This window comes from Magnolia sinica, chromosome 5, assembly GCF_029962835.1.
Source record: "Magnolia sinica isolate HGM2019 chromosome 5, MsV1, whole genome shotgun sequence".
Lineage (NCBI taxonomy): Eukaryota > Viridiplantae > Streptophyta > Magnoliopsida > Magnoliales > Magnoliaceae > Magnolia > Magnolia sinica.
In genome coordinates, this window is record NC_080577.1 from 90532633 (window position 1) to 90554484 (window position 21852).

A 21852-nucleotide genomic window follows, 5' to 3' on the forward strand; every position below is an offset into this window, starting at 1 on the left:
AATATATATATATATATATATATATATATATATATATATATATATATATATATATATATATTATATATATATATATATATATATATATATACACGTTTATGAAAAAAATTTTGCTTCAAAAGTTTTTATGGGCACATGGTTATTTGTTGGTTCAATTTGTCATTGATAATATGGATAATAGCTTAATATTGCCGTTATTGTTACATATGCAATATTGAAACCACAATTTTTCATTTCCCCGTCAATTGTTGACGATTTCTTTGCAAAATACCGTGCGTTGTCAATATTAAAAGGGAACCACGATATAGATTTACGTGGTTCTCTTTTAATATGTCCACGAATTCACACCTATCCACTATGCTCAAAGGTTTAAAAAAATGAAGAAACAACTTTCAATATAATGACGGCGCTCTCTCTCTCTCTCTCTCTCTCTCTCTCTCTCTCTCACACACACACACACACACACACACACACTCATATATATATAAAACCCCAAATGAACTAGGCTTGTATAAAACTCCATATGAAATTATGAAATTGACCTCTGTGATGATCGGACTCCACAGATCCTAACACGTCTCATGCATAAATAAAAATGTTTGATACTTTTTAATTTTTAATCATCCAATAAATGTACCCCATTCTATTGGCTAGATAATTAAGCAAGTGAAACTCTTGGTTTTTGATGCATCTAAAACTAGTACACATAATTCTTACAGTTTAATTTGAATGACTTGTATGCCACGTATACAATTGTTAAGTTCTTGCCTATCATTTATCACATTTGTCAGAGTATCAAGTTTTTCTATTAAACTGCAGGGACGGACTCTCCGTCAGCATTGAGTGTGCTGAAGCCATTGTCATTGCCACTGTGATGAATTGTAGACAATTATTATGCCATTCCCAAAGCGCCCACACTTCCCAATAAGGCATGAAGAGCGAGGTTGAGTGGACGACTCGGCCGTGTGGTGAGGAGATATGAAAGCCCATTTATGGGCACGGATTGCCTGGTGACCTAGTTACGAGGATATTCCTGGTGGCCGTACTCTGTGGGGCCCACTATGTTTTTTCTACGTGGTTCTTCTGTTTTTCTGTATCATTTTAGGGCGTAAGCCTAATAATGAGGCATATTCAAAGCTCAAGTGTAGCACACCATAGGAAACAGAAGGGATTGAATTCCTACAATTGAAAACTTCTTGGAGGCAGGGGACACAATTTTTTATACCAAGATGAATAAACAGGAGGTAGGGGACACAATTTTTTATATCAAGATGAATAAACATTGTGGTAGGCTTAAGAAGGTTTCAATAGTAGGTGTCAACGTTTCTTGTGGTGGTCTACTTGAGCTCTAGATCTGCCTTGTTTTTTGGGCTCAAGCCTTGAGCGAGCAAAATGAATAAACAGCGTGGATAAAACACAAACATCTTGGTTGGCCAGTCAGAGTTGTGCTGTTGGGATATCCTTAGTGACACTAGGCAATCCACGCCCTGCATTTATGCACCAACATGGTATCGTGTGCATTTTTATTTTTATTTTGGGTTAGCTTGTTAGTATACACAACACCCCCCCCCCCCAAATGGAATCCATACCAAGACCTCCGTGTTGAAACGAGGTATCTTTCACTCATCAAGGTAGCGTGTGCATATGCATAGTGTCATACATGAGGATGGTGGATATAGAGCATTGGGAATACACACTCAATATTCACCATCCACAGGTATGACATTATGCGCTGACCCCTATGTTTTTTGCTAAGGTAATATTGATGGCATCCCAGCTGATGAATGGCACAAATATTGTACAAGAACGATAGTCCACACAAGTACATGGATCTTGTGAATGCTTATGGCTCATTTGGATATCACCAAATAAATTACTTTTTCTACTTACAGCATTAGATATCTAACTTATTTGAGATAAGTAAGTTTGGTTTAAGATCAATTAAAAGTAACTTTCTTATTTAAAGTTATTTAATTACTTCAGCTTAATAGGTAGAAACTAAGATAAGTTATTTGAGGCATCAATAGTTTATGTAAAGTAACTTATGATCCAAATGCATAAGCTATTTATGCCTATTGTTCAAAGTATTCCTGATATTATCGAAATATCCCCGTTATTATTTTTATCTCTAGTTTGGCGATACTAATAACACTAGCAACAATACCAATAACATTGATAGTATTAGAAATTTCAGGTATCAACAATGTATCGCTAAGTATTGCTAACGTGTCGATATTGTTATTGTATCATCAATATTTTCAATTGTGTAAATTTCAAGTGTTGCTTATATTATCAATATATTGATATCGTATCACAAATATATATATATATATATATATATATATATATATATATATATATATATATATGTTTATGAAAAAAAATTTGCTTCAAAAGTTTTTATGGGCACATGGTTATTTGTTGTGTTCAATTTGTCAATGATAATATGGATAATATCTTAATATTGTTGTTATTGTAACATACGCAATATTGAAACCACAATTTTTCATTTCCCTATCAATTGTTGACGATTTCTTTGCAAAATACCGTGCATTGTCAATATTTTGAAATATTGATCAACGTGCAGGTAAAAGCTTGGATAAATGGTTGAATTGTTAGATGGGATGGGTGTGATGGTTGAACTGATTTCTTATAACAACACATGCTTTTAAGGTCCATTAAATAAAAACTTATTATATATGGTTCTTTTCTTTTTTTTTTTTTGCAAATATGTGTATTTTAGCATCTCTTGAAGTTTCACTGAAAATTTCACCGCTTTTCCCGTACTTTTCCACATTTTCAGTTATCGACGATATAAATATTGTTTCTGTATTCCCGGCTAATGAAACTTAGCTACACTGATACTTTAATCTTATGCCACTAGTAGCTTATCTTATTTTCTACTTATTTAGCAGAGAAGTATGTTTGATAAACAACATACTTATCAACTAAAAAGTAGAAAAGCAAAATTTGGTTTCCAACATAATGAGTATTTATCCCTCAAGTCAATTTGGTATCCCTCACATCCATCGTCCATCATGTAGGACCAACCTTTGATGCGGACCATTCATTGTGCGGGGCTTACCTTTGATGTGGGGCTTCCATCATGTAAGCCCCACCTTAGATGTAGGCAATTCCTTATTATAGGCCGACCTTTAATGTGCACCATACATTTGGACTCACTTTTAATGTTGGTCATCCATCATGTGGGGCCCACCTTTGATATAGGTTGTCCATCATGCGGGGCCCGGCTTGGATATGGGTCACTCATCATAAGGGCCAACCTTCGATGTGAATTGTCCATCATATCAGGCCCACCTTGATGTAGATCATCCATCATTCTGGGCCATCATGTGGAGCACACCTTCGATGTGGATTGTCCACCATGTAGGCCCCACCTTCAATGTGGGTTGCCCATCATGAAAGGCTCACCTTGAATGCAGGCCATTCATCATTAGGGACTGACTTTTGATGCAGACCGTCCATCATGTGGGGCCAGCTTCAATGTCCATTGCCCATCATGTGGAGCTCACCTTTGATATGGACTATCCACCGTGTGGGCCCCACCTTTGAAATGGGTCATCTATCATACCCGCCCATTTGTTGAGACTCAAATAATGCATAATTTTCCTCATTTACATCTTAATTTTATGAATATGAATCAGTTTAATGTTCTATTTTACTCATGTATATGTTGCAAGGTGAATTTAAGAGCTTATATTGAAAAATGGTGCTAAAAGCATGAATTTGATGCTCAAGAATCACCAAAGCAAGGGATGGATCTTAGAAGACTAAGATTGAAGAATTCACATGCCAAAGATCCAAGAAAACCAAGCAAGGAATGAAAAGAATCGAAGATTTAAAGTAAAGAATCCTGAAATCGTCCTGAAAAAGTGTATTCTAAAGCCTGAAGTCTATTTTGAAAAACTGCACAGTGAAAAATCTATTTTAAACAAACTGCGCAGCATGAAGTTTATTTTGAAAAACTACATAAATTTGAGGAGGTTTTTAGAGTTTTCCAACTTTGTACGAAAATTGGAGTTCCTTACTTATAAATAAGGCTTCTCAGGGCATTCCTAAACATCATTAGAAGCATTCAAGAGTAAGATTTAGGGTTTTTAAAAAGTTTTTAATTTTATTAAAGTTTTATAAGTTTTTTTTTTAGATCTTTTATATTTGCATTTATTTCTTTCTTGTTGCTTTTTTTCTCTATTTTAATTACGTTTTTCTAAGTTCCTTTTAGCCCAAGTTAGAAGGGAAGCACATGGGTTTAATAATTCTTTAAGTGATGATGTTTGATTGTTTTAATGATAAGAAGAACAGTGTTTACATGTTATCTATTGTTTAGGTCTTATTTTTTATCCTCTTATGAGATCCATATATTTCCATCATATGATATTCATATTGATGGATAGGCTTACCCTGAATCAATCAGATTTCTTAGATAGGAAAGGTTCTCAACCTGCTACATTTCTTTGATATTCATTATCCTATAGATATGAATTCTTAAAATCACTGGCGCTTGAGAATATATATCAATGGTGCAAATCCATGATTTTTTAATCTTTTATATCATTTATTAAAATATTTAAATTGTTTTATTTTCCGATTAGGCCGACCATAGTGCTCGGATCCTAGTTATGTTATCCAAGTCATCATGATTTTGGAACATTAACCTATATATAGAACTTTGAAGCTTGGGTGTTGTTTTAATTCAGTTGAATTACATCCATTCAAAACTCCTAAAATCAAATCATCAGTTTAGTTTTTTTATTACTTAGTTTGTTTTACATTTGATTTTCTCTTTCTCGCAATTCATCTCCCTGTGGGATCGGCTCTGTATATACAGGATATTACTTACGAACCTTTGCACTTAGAGGCAAGCAACCAAGTTTTTAGCACCGTTGTCGGGGAGATACTGAGATAGATCAAATTTGTACAAGATATCTAAGGTAAGTTCTTTTCTAAGGTAAGTTCTCTTCTAAACCCTCCAAATTTTCTGTAAATTTTTTTTCTTTGAAAGTAAATTCAGTTGGATCTTTCAAGCACTGACTATGACATAAGGTTGCCCTGCTTGGGATTTTATTACCCAAGTGCTATGGTTGTCCTACAGTTGCTGTTTGATCACAAAGATCATCTGTTGAATATATTTTCCAGATTAGCATAGTTTAATTTCTGCATTAGTTTTACTTTTATTGATTTATTTTTTATTTTTGCTTTATGGTTTGAACCCTCATGGTCGGCCTTACCACCTGGGTTGTTGGTTAAATTTTTGCTTTGTGGAATGAACCCTCATGGTCGGCCCTGCCGCCTGGGTTGTTGATTTATTTTGCTTTGTGGATTGAACCTTCATGGTCGGCTCTGCCGCCTGAGTTATTGATTTATTTTTGCTTTGTGGATTGAACCCTCATAGTTGGCCCCACCGCCTGAGTTATTGATTTATTTTTGCTTTGTGGATTGAACCCTCATAGTTGACCCTGCCGCCTTGGTTGTTGGTTAAGTTTTTGTTTTTATTTTAAGCATTATATTTGTTATTTAAATTAGTGGTATTTGTTGTGTGGTGTGGATGGTTTATGTCCCGTTAGAGTAGGGATTAAAACAATCGACTCTCCTCCAAAGGCGGACTAGTTCCAGGCCTTGATCACCTATTTAGAAGAGGCACTCAACATCACTTAGATTCCATGGCAGACCCAATTGATAATCCATCGGATCCACCTCGATGAGAACGCCAAACCAATTAGACAACCTCAAAGGCGTCTCAATCCAAACATGATGGAAGTTGTAAAAAATGAGGTGATTAAATTATTGAATGTGAGAATCATCTATCCAATATCCGATAGTGATTGGGTGAGTCCAACTCAAGTTATCCCAAAGAAATCTAGAATAACTATCGTGCAAAATTCTAATAATGAACTCATACAAACATGTGTCACCACTAGTTGGCGTGTTTGCATTGACTATAAAAAATTGAATCAGGTCATAAAGAAAGACCATTTCCCTCTACCATTCATTGATCAAGTTTTAGAGAGGGTAGCAGGTCACTCCTTCTATAGTTTTCTTGATGGATATTCCAGATATAACTAAATAGAGATAGCCCTGGAAGACCAAGAGAAAACCACGTTCACTTGTCCATTTGGCACGTTTGCTTTCAAACGGATGTCATTTAGATTATGTAACACCCCAATAACTTTTCAACAATGTATGTTAAGTATTTTTTCAAATATGGTTGAGAAATTTCTTGAGGTTTTCATGGACGATTTGTTTGTATTTGGGAGTAATTTTGAGGAATGCCTCAACAATTTATCTCGTCTTATGTAGGTGTGAAGAAAAAGACTTTGTGTTAAATTGGGAGAAATGTCATTTCATGGTTCAAAAGAAAATTGTTTTGGATCATGTTATCTCCAAAAATGGAATCGAGGTAGATCGCTCAAAACTCGACATTATAGCTAATCTACCTATTTCCTTAACTGTTAAAGATATTAGATCACTTCTATGGCATGCTGGTTTTTATACAAGATTCATTAAAGACTTTAGTGCCATTACTAGACTCTTGACTGATCTTCTTCAAAAGGATGTTCCATTTAAGTGGGCAGATGAGTGTGCAAGTGCCTTTAATAAAATTAAATCATCCATTACCTCTGTACCTATCATGCGTCCACCAGATTGAACACTTCCTTTTGAACTAATGTGCGATGCAAGTGATTATGCCATAGGGGCTGTTTTGGGCCAAAAGAAAGATAAATAGCCCTATATTATTCACTATGCGAGTAGAACTCTAAACTCGATCCAAGTGAACTACTCAACAACTAAAAAAGAGTTACTTGCAGTTGTTTTTGCTTTGGATAAGTTTAAGTCCTACTTGTTTTGATCCAAAGTGGTCATTTTTACGGACCACTCAGCTTTGAAATTTTGCTATCTAAAAAGGATGCAAAGTTGAGACTTTTGAGATAGATCCTCATACTCCTAGAATTTGACTTATAAATAAAAGATAAGAAATGAATAGAAAACATAGTGGCCCATCACCTTTCCAGATTAGTGTTAGATGATTCCACTGAGGAGATGCATATATAGGACACTTTCCCTGATGAACGATTATTTGGGATCTCCAAATTGCCTTAGTATGCGGATATAGTGAACTATCTTGTAAAGGGAAAAATGCTCTATCATTGGAAGTCACAAGATAGGAAGCGTTTTGAAACCGAAGTTAGGAACTCCTTCTAGGATGACCCATATTTATATAAATATGGGAACTGATCAGATTTTTAGACGTTGTGTCCCAGAGGATGAAGTTCAGAGTGTTATTTCCTTTTGTCACATGAAAGCATGTGGTGGCCATTTTTCTGCTAAGAAAACCACTGCAAAAATCTTATAATGTGGTTTTTACTAGCCCACTATGTTTAAAGGCACTCATGCTTTCTGTGTTACTTGTGATAGATATCAAAGGTTGGGAAGAGTGTCCCAGCACAACATGATGCATTTATCCTCAATTTTACCATTGGAGATATTTGATTGTTGGGGTATTGATTTTATGGGCCCATATCCATCTTCTTTTGGATTTCTTTATATATCGGTTGGTGTGGACTATGTTTCAAAGTGGATTGAGGCAGTTCCAATTAGAACCAATGATAACAAAGTGGTCATACGATTCCTAAAGAAAAATATTTTTTCTAGATTTGGAACTTCGAAAGTCATCATTAGTGATGACGGGTCTCACTTTTGCAATAAGACATTTGAGGCTTTGATGAATAAATATAACATCAAGCACGAAGTGAGTGCCCCATACCGGCCATAAACGAATAGGCAAGCTGAGATTTCTAATTGGGAAATCAAATACATTTTAGAGAAAATTATAAGGTTAGATAGGAAGGATTGGTCCCTCAGACTATCCGACGCTTTATGGGCTTATAGGACTGCTTATAAGACCCCGATTGGAATGTCTTCATAAAGATTGGTGTATGGGAAGGCTTGTCACTTGCCTGTGGAATTGGAACATAGAGCCTACTGGGCAATAAAGAAATTAAACTTTGACATAAACCAAGTAAGTGGACAAAGGAAATTAGAGTTGAATGAATTAGAGGAGCTGAGGAGAGACTTATATGAAAATTCTAAAATCTACAAAGAGAGAACCAAAGCTTTTCATGACAAAAACATCCTGAGGAAGAATTTTGAACCTCAGCAAAAGGTCTTATTGTACAATTCTCGTTTCTAGTTCTTTCCGGAAAAATTAAGATCAAGATGGACAGAATCCTTCATTGTAAAGAATGTTTATACTCATGGGGCTGTTGAAATTGAGAATCCACGTAATGGCAATGTGTACAAGGTTAATGGTTAGAGATTGAAGTCTTATGCGGAAAACTTTCATTTGCGAAAGGAGTCCTTCCTTCTTCATAAGTCAGAATATTCAGATTAATTCTCTTAGTCTGACGGAGCATTTATGTAGGATTTGTATTATATTCAATTTTTTTTAGTGTCACCCAGCAGATAAGTTCTTCATGGTAGGTACTATTCACCATTTCTTTTATTTTTATTGTTCTCTGCATTACATTATCATTACATTAGGGACAATATAGATTTTAGGTTGGAGGTGTGGATAGTCATCTATGTGAGTTTTTTTTTTTTTTCTTTTAAGTTTCAGTTTATTTATTTATTATTATTTTTTAAAATGTTTCAGTTAGGTTTAAGTTTTTTTTTTTTTTTTAGGTTTATGGGGAATCTTTTTCAACATTTTCAAAATAATATGTTTATATACAAGAATGTGAACATGATATTATGCGAATTTCAAAGACAAAGTTAATACTTAGTCTAGGTCTATAGTAGTTAAAATTCTGATAACTGAAAATTATAAACTTGAGTTATATTATCTAATCATTAGTTTAAAGTGAGTTATAATTTGATGTACTGAATTCACAATACACCCTAACTAACTAAGTGAAGAATGTGTTATGTGAACTAGAATAACATATTTTGGGAAACTGCGTAAATTTGAGGCGATTCCTAGAGTTTTTCAACTTTGTACGAAAATTTGAGTTTCCCATTTATAAATAAGGCTTCTCAGGGCATTCATAAGCATCATTAGAAGCATTCAAGAGAAATATTTAGAGTTTTTAAAGAGTTTTTAATTTTATTGAAGTTTTATAAGTCGTTTTTTTTAAAAAAATTTTTTTAATATTTTCTATTTACATTTATTTCTTTCTTGTTGCTTTTTTTCTCTATTCTAATTATGTTTTTCTAAGTTCCTTCTAGCCCGAGCTAAAAGGAAAGCGCATGTGTTTAATAATTCTTTAAGTTTTGATGATTAATTGTTTTAATGATGAGAAGAATAGTTTATGCATGTTAGCTATTGTTTTGGTTTTGTTTTTTTATTCTCTTGTGAGATCCATATATTTCCATCCTATGAGATCCACATTGATGGATAAACTTACCCTGAATCAATCAGATTTCCTAGATATGAGAGGTTCTCAACTTGCTATATTTCTTTGATATTCATTATCCCATAGATATGAATTCTTAAAATCACCGGCACTTGAGAATATATTTCAATGGTGTAAATTCTTGATTTTTTAATCTTTTATATCATTTATTAAAGTATTTAAATTGTTTTATTTTCCGATTAGGCTGACCATAGTGCTCGGATCCTACTTGTGTTATTCAAGTCATCATGATTTTAGAATATTAACCTTCGATGTGGACATTGAAGTGGGCCCCACGATGAGGGCCTCGCCTAATCCGCGTCCCCATCTGGCAGGGAAACGGATTGGCTACTCCCCCTGCCACCGGCCAATGGCTGGTGGTCGGTCCTCTGTGGGCCCCACAATGATGTATGTGTTTCATCCATGCCGTCCATATATTTTTCTAGATCATTTTACGTTATGGGGCCAAAAATGAGGTATATTCCAATCTCAAGTGGACCACATTATAGGGAAGAGTGTTGAATGAACAACGACCATTAAAAACTTTTTGGAGGCCATAAAAGTTTTGGATCAAGCTGATCTTTGTATTTTCCCTTCATCTGGGTCTGCATGAACTAATCAACAAATTGGATGTCAAATAAATAGTAAAGGAGGCATTAGGAGGACTTTAACGGTAGATATCCAATCACTATTGTTTTCCTGTGGCGTGGTCCACTACGCATCACACGTGCATAAGTAAGGTCATGGGGCGGCAGGTTTGGAAGTGTGCTTGTCTTAAAACCACAAGGACGTGAGAAAGAGAAGGTGCAGGCAGAGGAGCTCCACATGTGTGTACACATATGTAGAGTGTTACGGACGCGGATTTCCTGCGAAAACCTTTCGCAGGAAGTTCCTGCGCTAGGATTCTAGGTGGGGCCTGCTGCGATGTTTGTGAGAAATCAAAGCCGTCCATCCATTTTTCGACCTCATTTTAAGACATTCTACCAAAAATGAGTAGGATCCAAAACTCAAGGAGATGAAACAGTGGGGAAAGGAATGCCTACCGTTGAAACCTTCCTAGGCTCTACCTTGCTGTTTATATGCCATCTAAACCGTTTATAAGGTCATTTTCACTTAGATAAAGTGAAAAAACTAAAAAATTTATATCGTTAAAAACATTTATGGACATATAAATATTTCAACGGTGGTCACTAAATCTTCACTGTTTCCTCTCGTGTGGCCCATTTGAGTTTTTGATCCTCCTCGATTTTGGTCCCACGTCATAAAATGAGCTTAAAAAACGGATAGAGGAGTTAGATTTCACACAAACAACTACACAGGACCCACACAGAATCTTGCGCAGGAACTTACTGGGAAAGTCTTTCGCAGTAAATCCGCGTCCTAGTGTTACTGCACACGTGTATACACACATGCGAAGGAGGAGAGAGCAGTGGCCAGTGAGTGCTCTGTAAATAGCAGTCTTACGAAGGGTGAAGCTATAAGGTGGATGACCGTCCTTACTCATGCTGCCTCGGTGGTAGACTCACACGGTGGATATCCGAGGGATATTTTAGTGGGCCGGATGTCGCTTCCAGCTATGGGAACTTCATGCATGCGGGTGCACTTGGAGCAATGTGGGCGGGACTCTGACTTTGAGCCCATCTCAATGCATGAGAGCGTATATCTAAACAGTCGATATGTTTTCCATATCATTTCATGGCATGTCCCAAAAAATCAATCAGGAAACAGTGGTGAATGACCATTAAAAACGTTTTACAGACCAAATCGTTTTAGATCAAAATGATCATTTTTTTTTCCGATCATCCAGGTACGTATGTGTGACCTTATCAACAGGTCGGATGGCAAATAAACATTACATTAGACACTAGGAAGTTTTTAATGGTAGATGTTTAACGACCATTGTTTCTTTTGGTGTGGTCCACCTGAGATTTGGATTTTCTTCATTCTCCCCTGCATGCTGTAAAATGATCTTGAAAAATGGATCGACCGCGTAGATATGCAATTCATACATCGAAGTGGACCCACGATCAGGGTCGCACCCATTTCGCAGGATACGGGTGGCAGCAAGTCCCGATCGGTTCTGATTTCCGAGGTCGTCTCCTCCTCCCATTAATTTTCTCTTGCTATTTTTCCACTTTCTTTCCTGATTAGGTGCGGCCCCCGCCTCACCTAACACGGTGCAGCCCTGAACGGAGGGATTACATTGATGTATATCTTATATATCCACACCGTTCATCCGTTTTTCCAGATCATACTATGGAATGAACCAAAAAAAGAAGAAGATCCAAATATCAGGTGGACCACATCACAGGAAAAATTGATAATTAACGATTAAAATTTTCTTGTGAAAGATAAAAGGTTTCGATGAAGGTTGTTCGCTTTTACCGTCCATCCATATCCGTGAGATCTTATCAACATGTTAGATGGAGAATAAACATTACTGTAGGCCCTGGGAATTTGTTAATGGTAGGCGTCCAATCAATACTCTTTCCTATGATGTGGCCCACCAGAGATTTATGTATACTTCATTTTTTATAAAACTCTCTAAAATGATATTAAAAACGGATGGACGGCCTGGATATACAATACATACATCAAGTTGGACCCCACGCCGTGTTGGTCGAGGCAATTTCGGCACCTAATTGGCTCCCCTCTTTTGTCTACAGTTTTTCTTCCTTTCTTCCATCTTCTCAAAAGTTAAGTCATATACACAGATCTCACAGCATCTTATTTCCAACGCCACTTTCATTTCCTTCCTCCCATCCATCCGTCCATCCATCCATCTAGAATGGACTAGTTGGGTCCAGTTGTTCAGATCCTTCTCTTCTTCTGGGCTCATGTTTCTCTGCAAATCGGTTATCTCAAACACCTCAATAACAACGTAGAGACATCGAAGAGCGAAACGGAAGAACTGCAAGACAAGCGTGACCAAATTCAAGCGGACCTCGATCATGCTATATCAGTCGGAAAGAAACGGAAACCCTAAGTAGAGAAATGGCTCGTGAACGTCACCAATATCAGAGCTCAAGTCGATTCTATCAGATCGGAATTCGAGCAGCAGAAAACGTGTTTGAATGGTTGTTGCGCCGATCACTTCTCTCGCTACAAACTGGGCAAAAGGGTAGTTAAAAAGATCGAAGATGTCGAAAACCTCAACGTAAAAGGAGTCTTTTAAAAGGTGGCTGAGAGCCCTCGCCAGCCGCGGGTGTTGGAGATGGAAACATCGCTACCTTTAGGACAACAAAGCACATCTGAGCAAACCATGGAGGATATATGGCAATGGCAAACCATGGAGGATATATGGCAATGCTTACACGATGAGGAGAATGACGTCGTAGGTGTTTACGGGATGGGAGGAATTGGGAAAACAACTTTCATGAAAGACATAAACAATATGTTCATTGGAATTGATGACTTCAACGTTGTGATTTGGGTTGTAATTTCACATAAATGAAGAGACGAGGTACATGTTGTTTGTGCGGTTGAAGAATCTGAGGTATGTGCTCATCTTAGATGATATGTGGGAATAATTTACTTCGGATCAAGTAGGAATTCCAAAGCCAGACAAGCAAAAAAGATGCAAGATCATGATAACCACATGATCGGTTGCAGTGTGTAATGCGACGGGGGTGGATGCGGTTCTGTCATTGGAGATTCGACCGGTAGCAGAGAAGGTTGTGGAGGAGTGCAGCGGATTACCACTTGCAATTAAAATAGTGGGACTGGCGCTATGGGAGAATGCATTGAGGGCATTGAAAGGATCATCACCTGAGGTTCCAAGTATGGAGTGTAAGGTGTTTCTTCCTTTGAAACTTAATAATGATTGCCTAGAAAACGATAAGATCAAATCATGTTTCCTGTATTGTTCATTGTTTCCGGAAGATTATAATATAAAAAGAGATCATCTAAACATATACTGGGCCATGGAGGAAGGATTCATAAAAAAATGTGAATAACTTGGAAGAAGCATCTAACAAGGGGCATGACATCCTTGAAAGAATCTAGGACGCATGCCTCTTCGAGGAAGGGTCTATGGCTAATGTACATGTCAAGATTCATGATTTGCTCCACGACTTAGCTATATGGATCACTTCACAATGGTCGTCATCATCCAACAAGGGCTCAAAATTCTTTGTGAAAGCCGGGGAGGGACTAGTGCAGCCACCAGAAGAGAAAATGTGGGGAGAGCTTGTAAGGATTTCATTGATACGCTACAAAATAAAAGATCTCCAAATTAAGCCCGATTGCCCTAACTTGGTCTCCTTGTTCCTCAATGACAACAATCAATTATGTACCGTTCACAATAGTTTCTTCGAGCTCATGCTGAAACTTCAGATCCTTGATCTAAGTCATTCTTGCATCAAATCTCTCCAGTGTCGTTATTGCTATTGTTGAATCGACGTGCGCTCATTCTAACATATTGCAGACATCTAGTGGAGGTGCCAGCATTGGGAAATTTGAAGGAACTCGAACTTCTTGATCTCTCACACTCTGGCCTCAAAAAGTTTCCTCAAGGCATTGCAAGCTCGGTTAAACTTAAGAGGTTGAATCTATCATGTTCTCATCTCCCCACAGTTCCATTGAATATGATATTCGGGCTACCTAGCCTGGAGGATCTAAGCATGTTGGGGCTGGGATATGTTGACGGAGCTACTTTTGGTGAGGCTGTGACCATGACACGGCTGAGTTCTTTAAGAATCACTGTGTCCAATCTTAATGGCCTCATCCCACATGGTATGTTCCATCGATGGTTTTCGGGGTTGAGAAGATTCCATGTTCAGGTTGTCTATCAAGGGAGTGATATCCTCATGCATCCTTCTGATAAGCAGATAAGCATTTGTGGATGTCACAATTTCCCCTACGGGATTGAGGGGTTGATAAAACATGCAATCTCTTTATTCTTCGAAAAATGCAGAGACATCTTGAAGTCTATGGATTCAGTGGAGTGGAATGCATTATAGACTGGAGAGAGGTTGAAGAATATGCATTGCAATGTTTACAGCAGTTGGATCTCGTTGGTTTACCAAACTTGGAGAAGGTATTCTATGGTGGAGTGCCTCCACCGAACACATGCCTTCAAAACCTAAGAAATATATATCTTGTAGAATGTCCCAATTTAAGTTGTCTCTTCTCCTCTAGGATGGTAGAATATCTGCATCAGTTACAAAAGCTTACTGTTCCAAAATGGAGGAGATTATAGAAGGTGACATGCTACCTGATAATTCATTCCCAAGATTGCGCTCCCTATATTTGGAGAACTTGCTGAAATTAGCAAGCATTTGTAGCCAGCGACTTAGTTTTGTATCTTTGGAAGAGATCCATGTAATTTCGTGTTCTGGGTTGAAGAAGCTCCCCCTCTTCTGCTCAAGCATCAATGAAATAAGAGGAATAGCAGGTGAGAGAGAATGGTGGGAAGGATTAGAGTGGGAAGACGAGAACGCCAAGTCCCTCTACTCCAGCATTTATGAAAGTGCCTGATCGGAGTTGAAGAAGCATCCTCTCTTTGATGCAGAAAAGGTGAAGTAATTTCTTTCATTAGCTCATGTTTTACATTGTGACAGACATTGCCAAGGATTTTAAAAGTTCGCGATACTTTAACGGGAAATTGATAAAGCGATACTACCATGATAATATCATGAGATATTCAAAATCTTAGAATATTTTAAATTTTTACGGTTATATGCAAAATTTATTAAAGGAATTTTTTTATGCATATAAATTCAAAATTTTGGAATTATTTTTTAACTTCTAATAAATATTTTTTAATATTTTGTTTTCAGGGAGATTTTCTGAATATTACCATGAGAAGAACATCAAACTCTAAAATCTTCTGAGATATTCCCATTCCGAGAAATTGGTGAGAAGGAGATTTATCACTTTCTTTTTTATATTTATTTTGCAGTTATTGATGTGTTAATTATTGCGTTTATAGGCAATCACACCCTCTTGCATGTGGAAGCATTTCTAGTTCTTCACTTTTCCAAGCTTAGCATCCCCTGAGATCTAAAATGATTGCATGACTGACTAGGGCATAACGTTAACTGATGTGCACAGAATGACTTGATGTGGAGGAGATGTGGATGGGCATAACGTTAACTGATGTGCACAGAATGACTTGATGTGGAGGAGATCTGCCCATCCACTCATGCGGACAAATGACTTCATGGGGAGGAGATCCACTTCTCCACTCATGCGGACAAATGACTTCATGGGGAGGAGATCCACCCACCCACTAAGGTGGGCTACACAATGGGAAACAGTTTATGGTGAGTTCCACCATTAACATTGTACAAATTATGTGTGGGTCTACTGCAATGTCTATGTGCCGTCCAATCCACTCATCTAAGCCGCCATTCAAGGATGAATGGATTCCACAAAAATCACGATATCCCAATACTCATCCATGCCACACCACGTAAATTTAGAGCTTTTAGGCATGACTTTACAATGTTCCCTGTGGTGTGGCCTATGTTTTGCATTGGAATGATTTTCAAGGACTCATGGCGAAAATCTGGTGACTTGCCTGATGGAAAGGGTGGATCTGATGTATGTACGTCACATCAAGCGCTTAGCTTGAGGCAAGCAAGGCCATCCAATGCTCACAGGAGTCAGGCTAGCGCAGTGCAGCTGAAATCTGGCAATCACATGATCCCACTACGTGGATTCTTTGTCTAAAATATCAAGTTGATCAGGCCATCAGGTGGACTACAGTGGACTGCTGGTCGGTTTCTCTTTAACCATTCATTATTTTATAGACATTTGGCCAACCTAATGATCATGCATTTGTAACCACCTCCGATATGTCAGTCTCTCCACTCTCATGAACAGCTAGCTCTACTTTTTTGTAGTATTTTAGTTTCTTTTAAGTTGTTTGGAGATTTTATTATGTTTCTAGGTATGGTTCAAGCCCAAATAGTTATAGAGGTGCTTTCTTCATTAAATGCATTTTACATTAATAGAGAGAGTTGTTTTAGGAAGTTTTTGTAAGGTGGGTGAGGTTCTCACAATTTATTTTATGGGTTGCAACACATTGTAAGAACTACAAAGGTGTACCGTGAGAACCTCTGGCCATACAACATAGGCTAGGCTGGGAGTTGAGAGCATGGGGTCTTGAATTATCCTACAGCCTACTCCAGCCTGCTCCAGTAAGGAGTTGGGAGTAGAAGGGAAAGTAACTTAGACACAGAGATAATGATATATTGGAGTAAGGGTGGAGATGTACTTGGATGATCCAATATCATTCTAATTACCTTAAACCGAAGTGAACTTAGTAGATATTCTTTGCCTTGACTTCATGGAACATGTATGTTAACAACGAGAGCACATGTTCAATGCATTATCATGTAGTGTATGATGTTATATTCTACTTTTTGATGTTTAGAGTTAGATGTTGATTTCGAGCAAGTACTTTATACATTTTTTGCTTATTGTTGGTAATGAGCCTTTTTTCCTACTTTATTTTAAGATGAAGAAGGCAAGACTCCTTTCATTGGCATAAATTGTATATGTGCTAGATTTTCTTTATATGACATAGAAATGCATTATCATGTAGTGTATGATATTATATTCTACTTTTTAATGCTTAGATGTTGATTTCGAGCAGCAAGGACTTTTGACATTTTTTGCTAATTGTTGGTAATGAGCCTTTTTTCCTACTTTATTTTAAGATGAAGAAGGCAAGACTCCTTTCATTGGCATAAATTGTATATCTGCTAGATTCTCTTTATATGTCTTAGAAATACGAAGTGTGTTGCTACACTCTTTTTCTCTCTCCCTCTCTCTCTCTGTTTTATTTTTTTGTTGCTTATCATGTTTGGATAATTATTTTTCCACAGCAGCAACCATATTCTGATGTAGCATGCGTCACAGATACATTCCTAGCATGGTTGGACCAAAAGAAGGTGGACCGTAAATTGATCATAACTTTTGATCCGGGTATCGTTATAGCGCACCAGACCGAGCATCATGAACCGAAACAGCACGAGAACTCGAAGACGAGTTCTTTTGAAGTGGTGGGGACTGATGTAGAGCGGGTCGCGGACACTTTCATGTCCAAGATGGATCAGGGAAGGCCCAATCGGAGGAAGAAGTCATCAAGACCGTTAGAACCTTAAAACAGGCATATCTCGCAAACCGGAATGAGTTACTCGACGTAACATATATGATTTTGGGGTAGGACGAGTTACTTTAGCCAGCCAACCAACCTGGCTATGCCGGGTTACCCACGCCGAATTTGCGAGATTCCATTATATTGATGGCCAAATTCCATGTTTTAATTCCGTTTTTACTATAAATAGTAAGTTTTAGTTTGATTATAACTCTTCATCCGTTGAGCTTTAGGAGTTGCGCCCAACGTGAAAAGAGCTTAGAATAATTAGGAGAACAGCTTGGTGAAGCCAAATAGGACACTTACTATTTTTGGCCGAAAACCTTGCGCACTAGTAGACATCACGACTGTCTATAAATAGTAAGTTTACTATTTATAGTAAGTTATAAATTCTAGGAGTTTTAGTTATAGTTTGCTTTTGATTTCTCTCCCATTGCTTGGTATCCCTATTTAAAGGGTTGTGAACTCATTTATTTCATTCATCAATCAATTTCGAATTTTATAGAATTTATTTTCTATTATTCTTGTTCTTTTCCTCGTGGATTCGAGGAGTCTCTGTGAGGAGCCCTAGAAGTTCCGTGGATTCAGAACAGTTATCCCCCCGAGGAAGACGGTGCCCGACCTCATGTCCTCCCCTGCGTCATATTCCCATCGAGCAAATGTGTGGTGACATGGTGGACATCTATATGCAGAACATGAAGTTAAAATTTGAAGAAAATTTTCTCCCATTGAAGAAACTATAGAACAAGAAAGAGGTGACTCTCTCTCTCTCTCTCTCTCTCTCTCTCTCTCCAAATTGACTTTTTTCCCAGATAAATTTGTCGTAATCTGTGGGGTGTATTTGGATGCAATGTGGAATTCAATTGTAATGTTCTAGTAACTCTACTAGAGTAGAAGCATGGAAATGATCAAATTATAGTTACCTCCCTTTGTATCATTGAGAAATTGGCCTCCAAACCACCATGGCATTCCTTTCAAGCTGGAAGGAATTGTAACGGTCATTTTGAATTCTAAGAAACATTGTCATTTATTGTTGTTTCCTCTTGGTAAAAATAAATTTTCACAATTCAATTCAGCTACGTGCGCCCATCTCAGCCTATGGCACAGAGGAATTGAAATAGAAGATGTGCATGTTGGTCTATATAGATTCTATGGAAACAAATAAAGCAGACACCCTACTCCATCTGAAGCCTCCAAAGAACTTTTTGTTACTTATAGCAAATTTCGTTGAGCTTGTCTCTGTAATTAATTGCAAATACTGAGTTGTGTCCTAATAAGGTGTCCAACTTGTATCTCCTGAGTGATTTATACAATATAATTTAGTAGCTATGAGTTGAGCATTTGGTTGATGACTCTTGCTATTTGCAGGCAAGCTTTAGACCTCTCTAACAACCTCATTTGTGATAATCAGAGGTTGAGATCTGTATTAAGCTATTTTGCGCTTGTGTAAGCACAGTATGAAATGAAACATGCTACTGTGTTCAGAAAGATATCCCTTCACTCTAGGACTCTATTATCTTATTTTATTTGTTATATGTAAGTATTCGCTGGTGGCTCTCATGTTTATTGTTAACATCTAGTTCAATAGTGTATCGTGCTTCTCCTTCACCTTTTGACCAGCATATCATATATTCTTATTTACCAAGGTAACTCATGTTCTTTCTCTTTTGTGGCACCTTTTCCAGAAGGTATGATCAGATATTAATATTGTTTTTCAACAAACACTAAATCCCATCTCTTTCTTGTTTAGTATTTCTTATATCTTTTTGTTTGCAGGAACCAGTGTTGCGTCTAAGTTTTTATGTGCTAATGGAATTACTCTTTTCAAAGTACGAGAGGGAACTATCAAGTTACTTGGAAAGTCAGACATGTACTATTTCAATCCTGAGCATCCTCCCTTGACTGAACCAGCTCAAAGGGCACTCAATTGGGCTCTTGATGAAAAGATGAAATCAGGTAATTTTTTTGAGGCTATTTTCTCCTAATTTCTTTGTGCTGATTGTAGCTTCATTAGCTTCAAGGACATGATTTCTCAAGTTTGTTTGTTTGGAAAAAAAGAATTTGGCATTTTGAGCTTTGTTTGCTTGGAGGATTGAATTTGGTATTTTTGGTTTTGTTTTCAGAAGGATTTTGAGGGTGCTTGTATGACAAAGATGGGATTTTTGTGATTTTGTGTGGTGGGATTTTAAGTTTCTGTATCTGGGTTTTGTTGTTGGGAGGATTTTGAATATAGGAAAAAAGCTGGGAAATTTGAATCTTCAAAATGATGGTGAAATGGTGGTCTAACTGGGGCAGAAATTCAGGGTTTTTTTTTTGGAAGCTGAGTTTTTGCTGTGTTTTTATGGAGTTTGTGAATGAAGAAGCTAAAAAGCTGATCTTTTTTGCTTTAGAGCTCATGAAAATGGTGGTTCTGGGGTGAAAATGTCAAGTGGGAGGTTTTCCTGTTGTGTTGAACTTGTTTCTCATCTGGGCTTTTACTTTTGTGTTTAGGTTAGTTTTGTGCATGGATTTTCATGTCGAAATTGCTAGCTTTTGGGCCATGGTGGTTTTAGTATATTATCTTTGACAGTGAGAAGAGATCAAGAGGCTTTGGAGTAGAAGAGAGGATGGAAAGAAGAGATTTCCTATTTTGAGAAATGAGTTTGCTGGTTTTGGTATGGAGAGCTCCAATGCACAAGCCCTCTCCTTCTGGCATAAACTACGAAGTTCAGTTGGTTTTTTTTTTTTTTTTCCTGTTCCCTTCCCTTCATGCATTTATCTATTTGCTAGGTTTGTCTTGGCACGGCTTTGACATTGAATTATATATTCTTGTTCAGATTGGCTCGAAATGATTGGGTGTTTATTCTTTCCTCAATTCCTTTGTTCTTTTGAGGTTTTTTTACTATCAGAGTTTGACAACCAATTCTATGGAGAAAGTCCTTCGTCTAGACATAGAGACTCTGTTCCCCGGCCACAAGGTTCCATTTAACAACTGGCTCTGATATGTATGTGCACCAATTGGGAACTCCTCAGAAAGAAATTGGGAACTCTACCCAATCCATGGTGCTGGTTGTTAAAGGGCACCACCAGGCTCTGTAATCTGTATAGATTTTCCTATGACTTCTTCCATGTGCTAAGCTTCTAAACATTTTTTAGGAACAAAAATGATGGTCATAACCGTTGTTTTTAAACCCAGAATGTATCGGACGGTTGAACCGGATTGAGAGCAATGCCGCAGCTATTCAGCAAATGCCAAGAGCATTACAGGCAGCATTTGATAACAGATTTGATGGGGAGACATCATCACCAGCTCTATGTTGGAACTTGGAGAACCTGCGAACAAAGTGCTTGGAATCGCTACAATGTATTAGAAGATTCGGAGCAGTTGCAGACCTGTTCTCAGGTGCCTGAATCATTGGATGGAGAAAGCATTGCATCTTCAACCACCGAAAGCTGGGAGTCTAAAACCAAAATCCATGAATTCAATAAATATTCATACTTCAGCAGTCAAAGGAGCAACAAAGAAAGAGGGCATTCAGAAAGGAATGCATGCAGCCAACTGATACTTTTTCCGAGGAGACAACTAATACTTAAAAAAGGAATGTCTCCACCAGTAATGGAAGAAATCAGCTTGTGTGCTTGAATAAGGATGAACTTGAAACAACACCGAAGATGTTGCATCAAAGTTCATATTTGTATTTACTTCTGTGGATTTTCTGTCAAGGTCTTTTTTCAGTAGGAAAGGAGGGAAAGGTAAGTGTTTGAGCATGGGTGTGACGACAGTTTGAATTGTTGTTATGTAGTGTTTAAGCATAGTATGTTGATTGTTTGAGATGCATATCAATTTCATATTACCTGCGTATCAACCATCACACCCTGCCAAGAGTACCAAAGCTTTTCTCTTCATACTCCAGATACGGTACGATCGAGAAATTGTTGATGCAGAAATTGTATCTTTGCATTCACAGTTGCATGAACATTGTGATGAAAATTTCATTCAAAATCTAGCTCTGTCAATTGTAATTCTTGCAGCAAGGTGAAGGGAATTTAGATTACTTATGGTTGATGACTTTTGTAACTTGCATTTAGTCCCATGAAGGAAGTCTGTAAAGGTGGCCTTATTCATGTTTCAGTCTAGAAAAGACAGTTCATATCTCAAGCTGATGCAACTGTGTTGCTGGAATGCATCCCACAAATCCCCCTTGTAAATAGCGCCATTGTCATGCAGCTTGGCTGATGTTCATGCTTCTTTGAGGGGTCATTTGGATGCCTGTGAAGTCCTAAGTTGTAAAGGAATTGCAGAAAATCTGATTGGAGGGGCTGTTTGGATGCATGTATTTGCCAGTAAAGGCTTTA

The 21852-nt window shown here is 37.5% G+C and overlaps 1 protein-coding gene across 8 annotated transcripts in view; it reads left to right on the top strand.

Moving 5' to 3' along the window:
- The window catches only part of LOC131246284 (uncharacterized), a 34848-nt gene extending 13293 nt beyond the window's left edge, over nucleotides 1-21555 (top strand). For 5 of the 8 annotated variants that reach the window (XR_009171274.1, XR_009171277.1, XR_009171282.1 and 2 more), the window contains one exon: nucleotides 20693-21555. Coding sequence is in view for 1 of the 8 variants with exons in the window: in XM_058246232.1 (XP_058102215.1) it covers nucleotides 15529-15676; nucleotides 19294-19473; nucleotides 20693-20907 (543 nt within the window). In the remaining 7 variants the exon portion in view is untranslated. Of the gene's footprint in view, nucleotides 1-13220; nucleotides 14928-15190; nucleotides 15268-15519; nucleotides 15677-19293; nucleotides 19474-20652 lie in introns of those variants that run through there. The other 3 variants (XM_058246232.1, XR_009171273.1, XR_009171272.1) reach the window with 3 other exon arrangements.
- The last annotated feature ends 297 nt before the right edge of the window (nucleotides 21556-21852 follow it).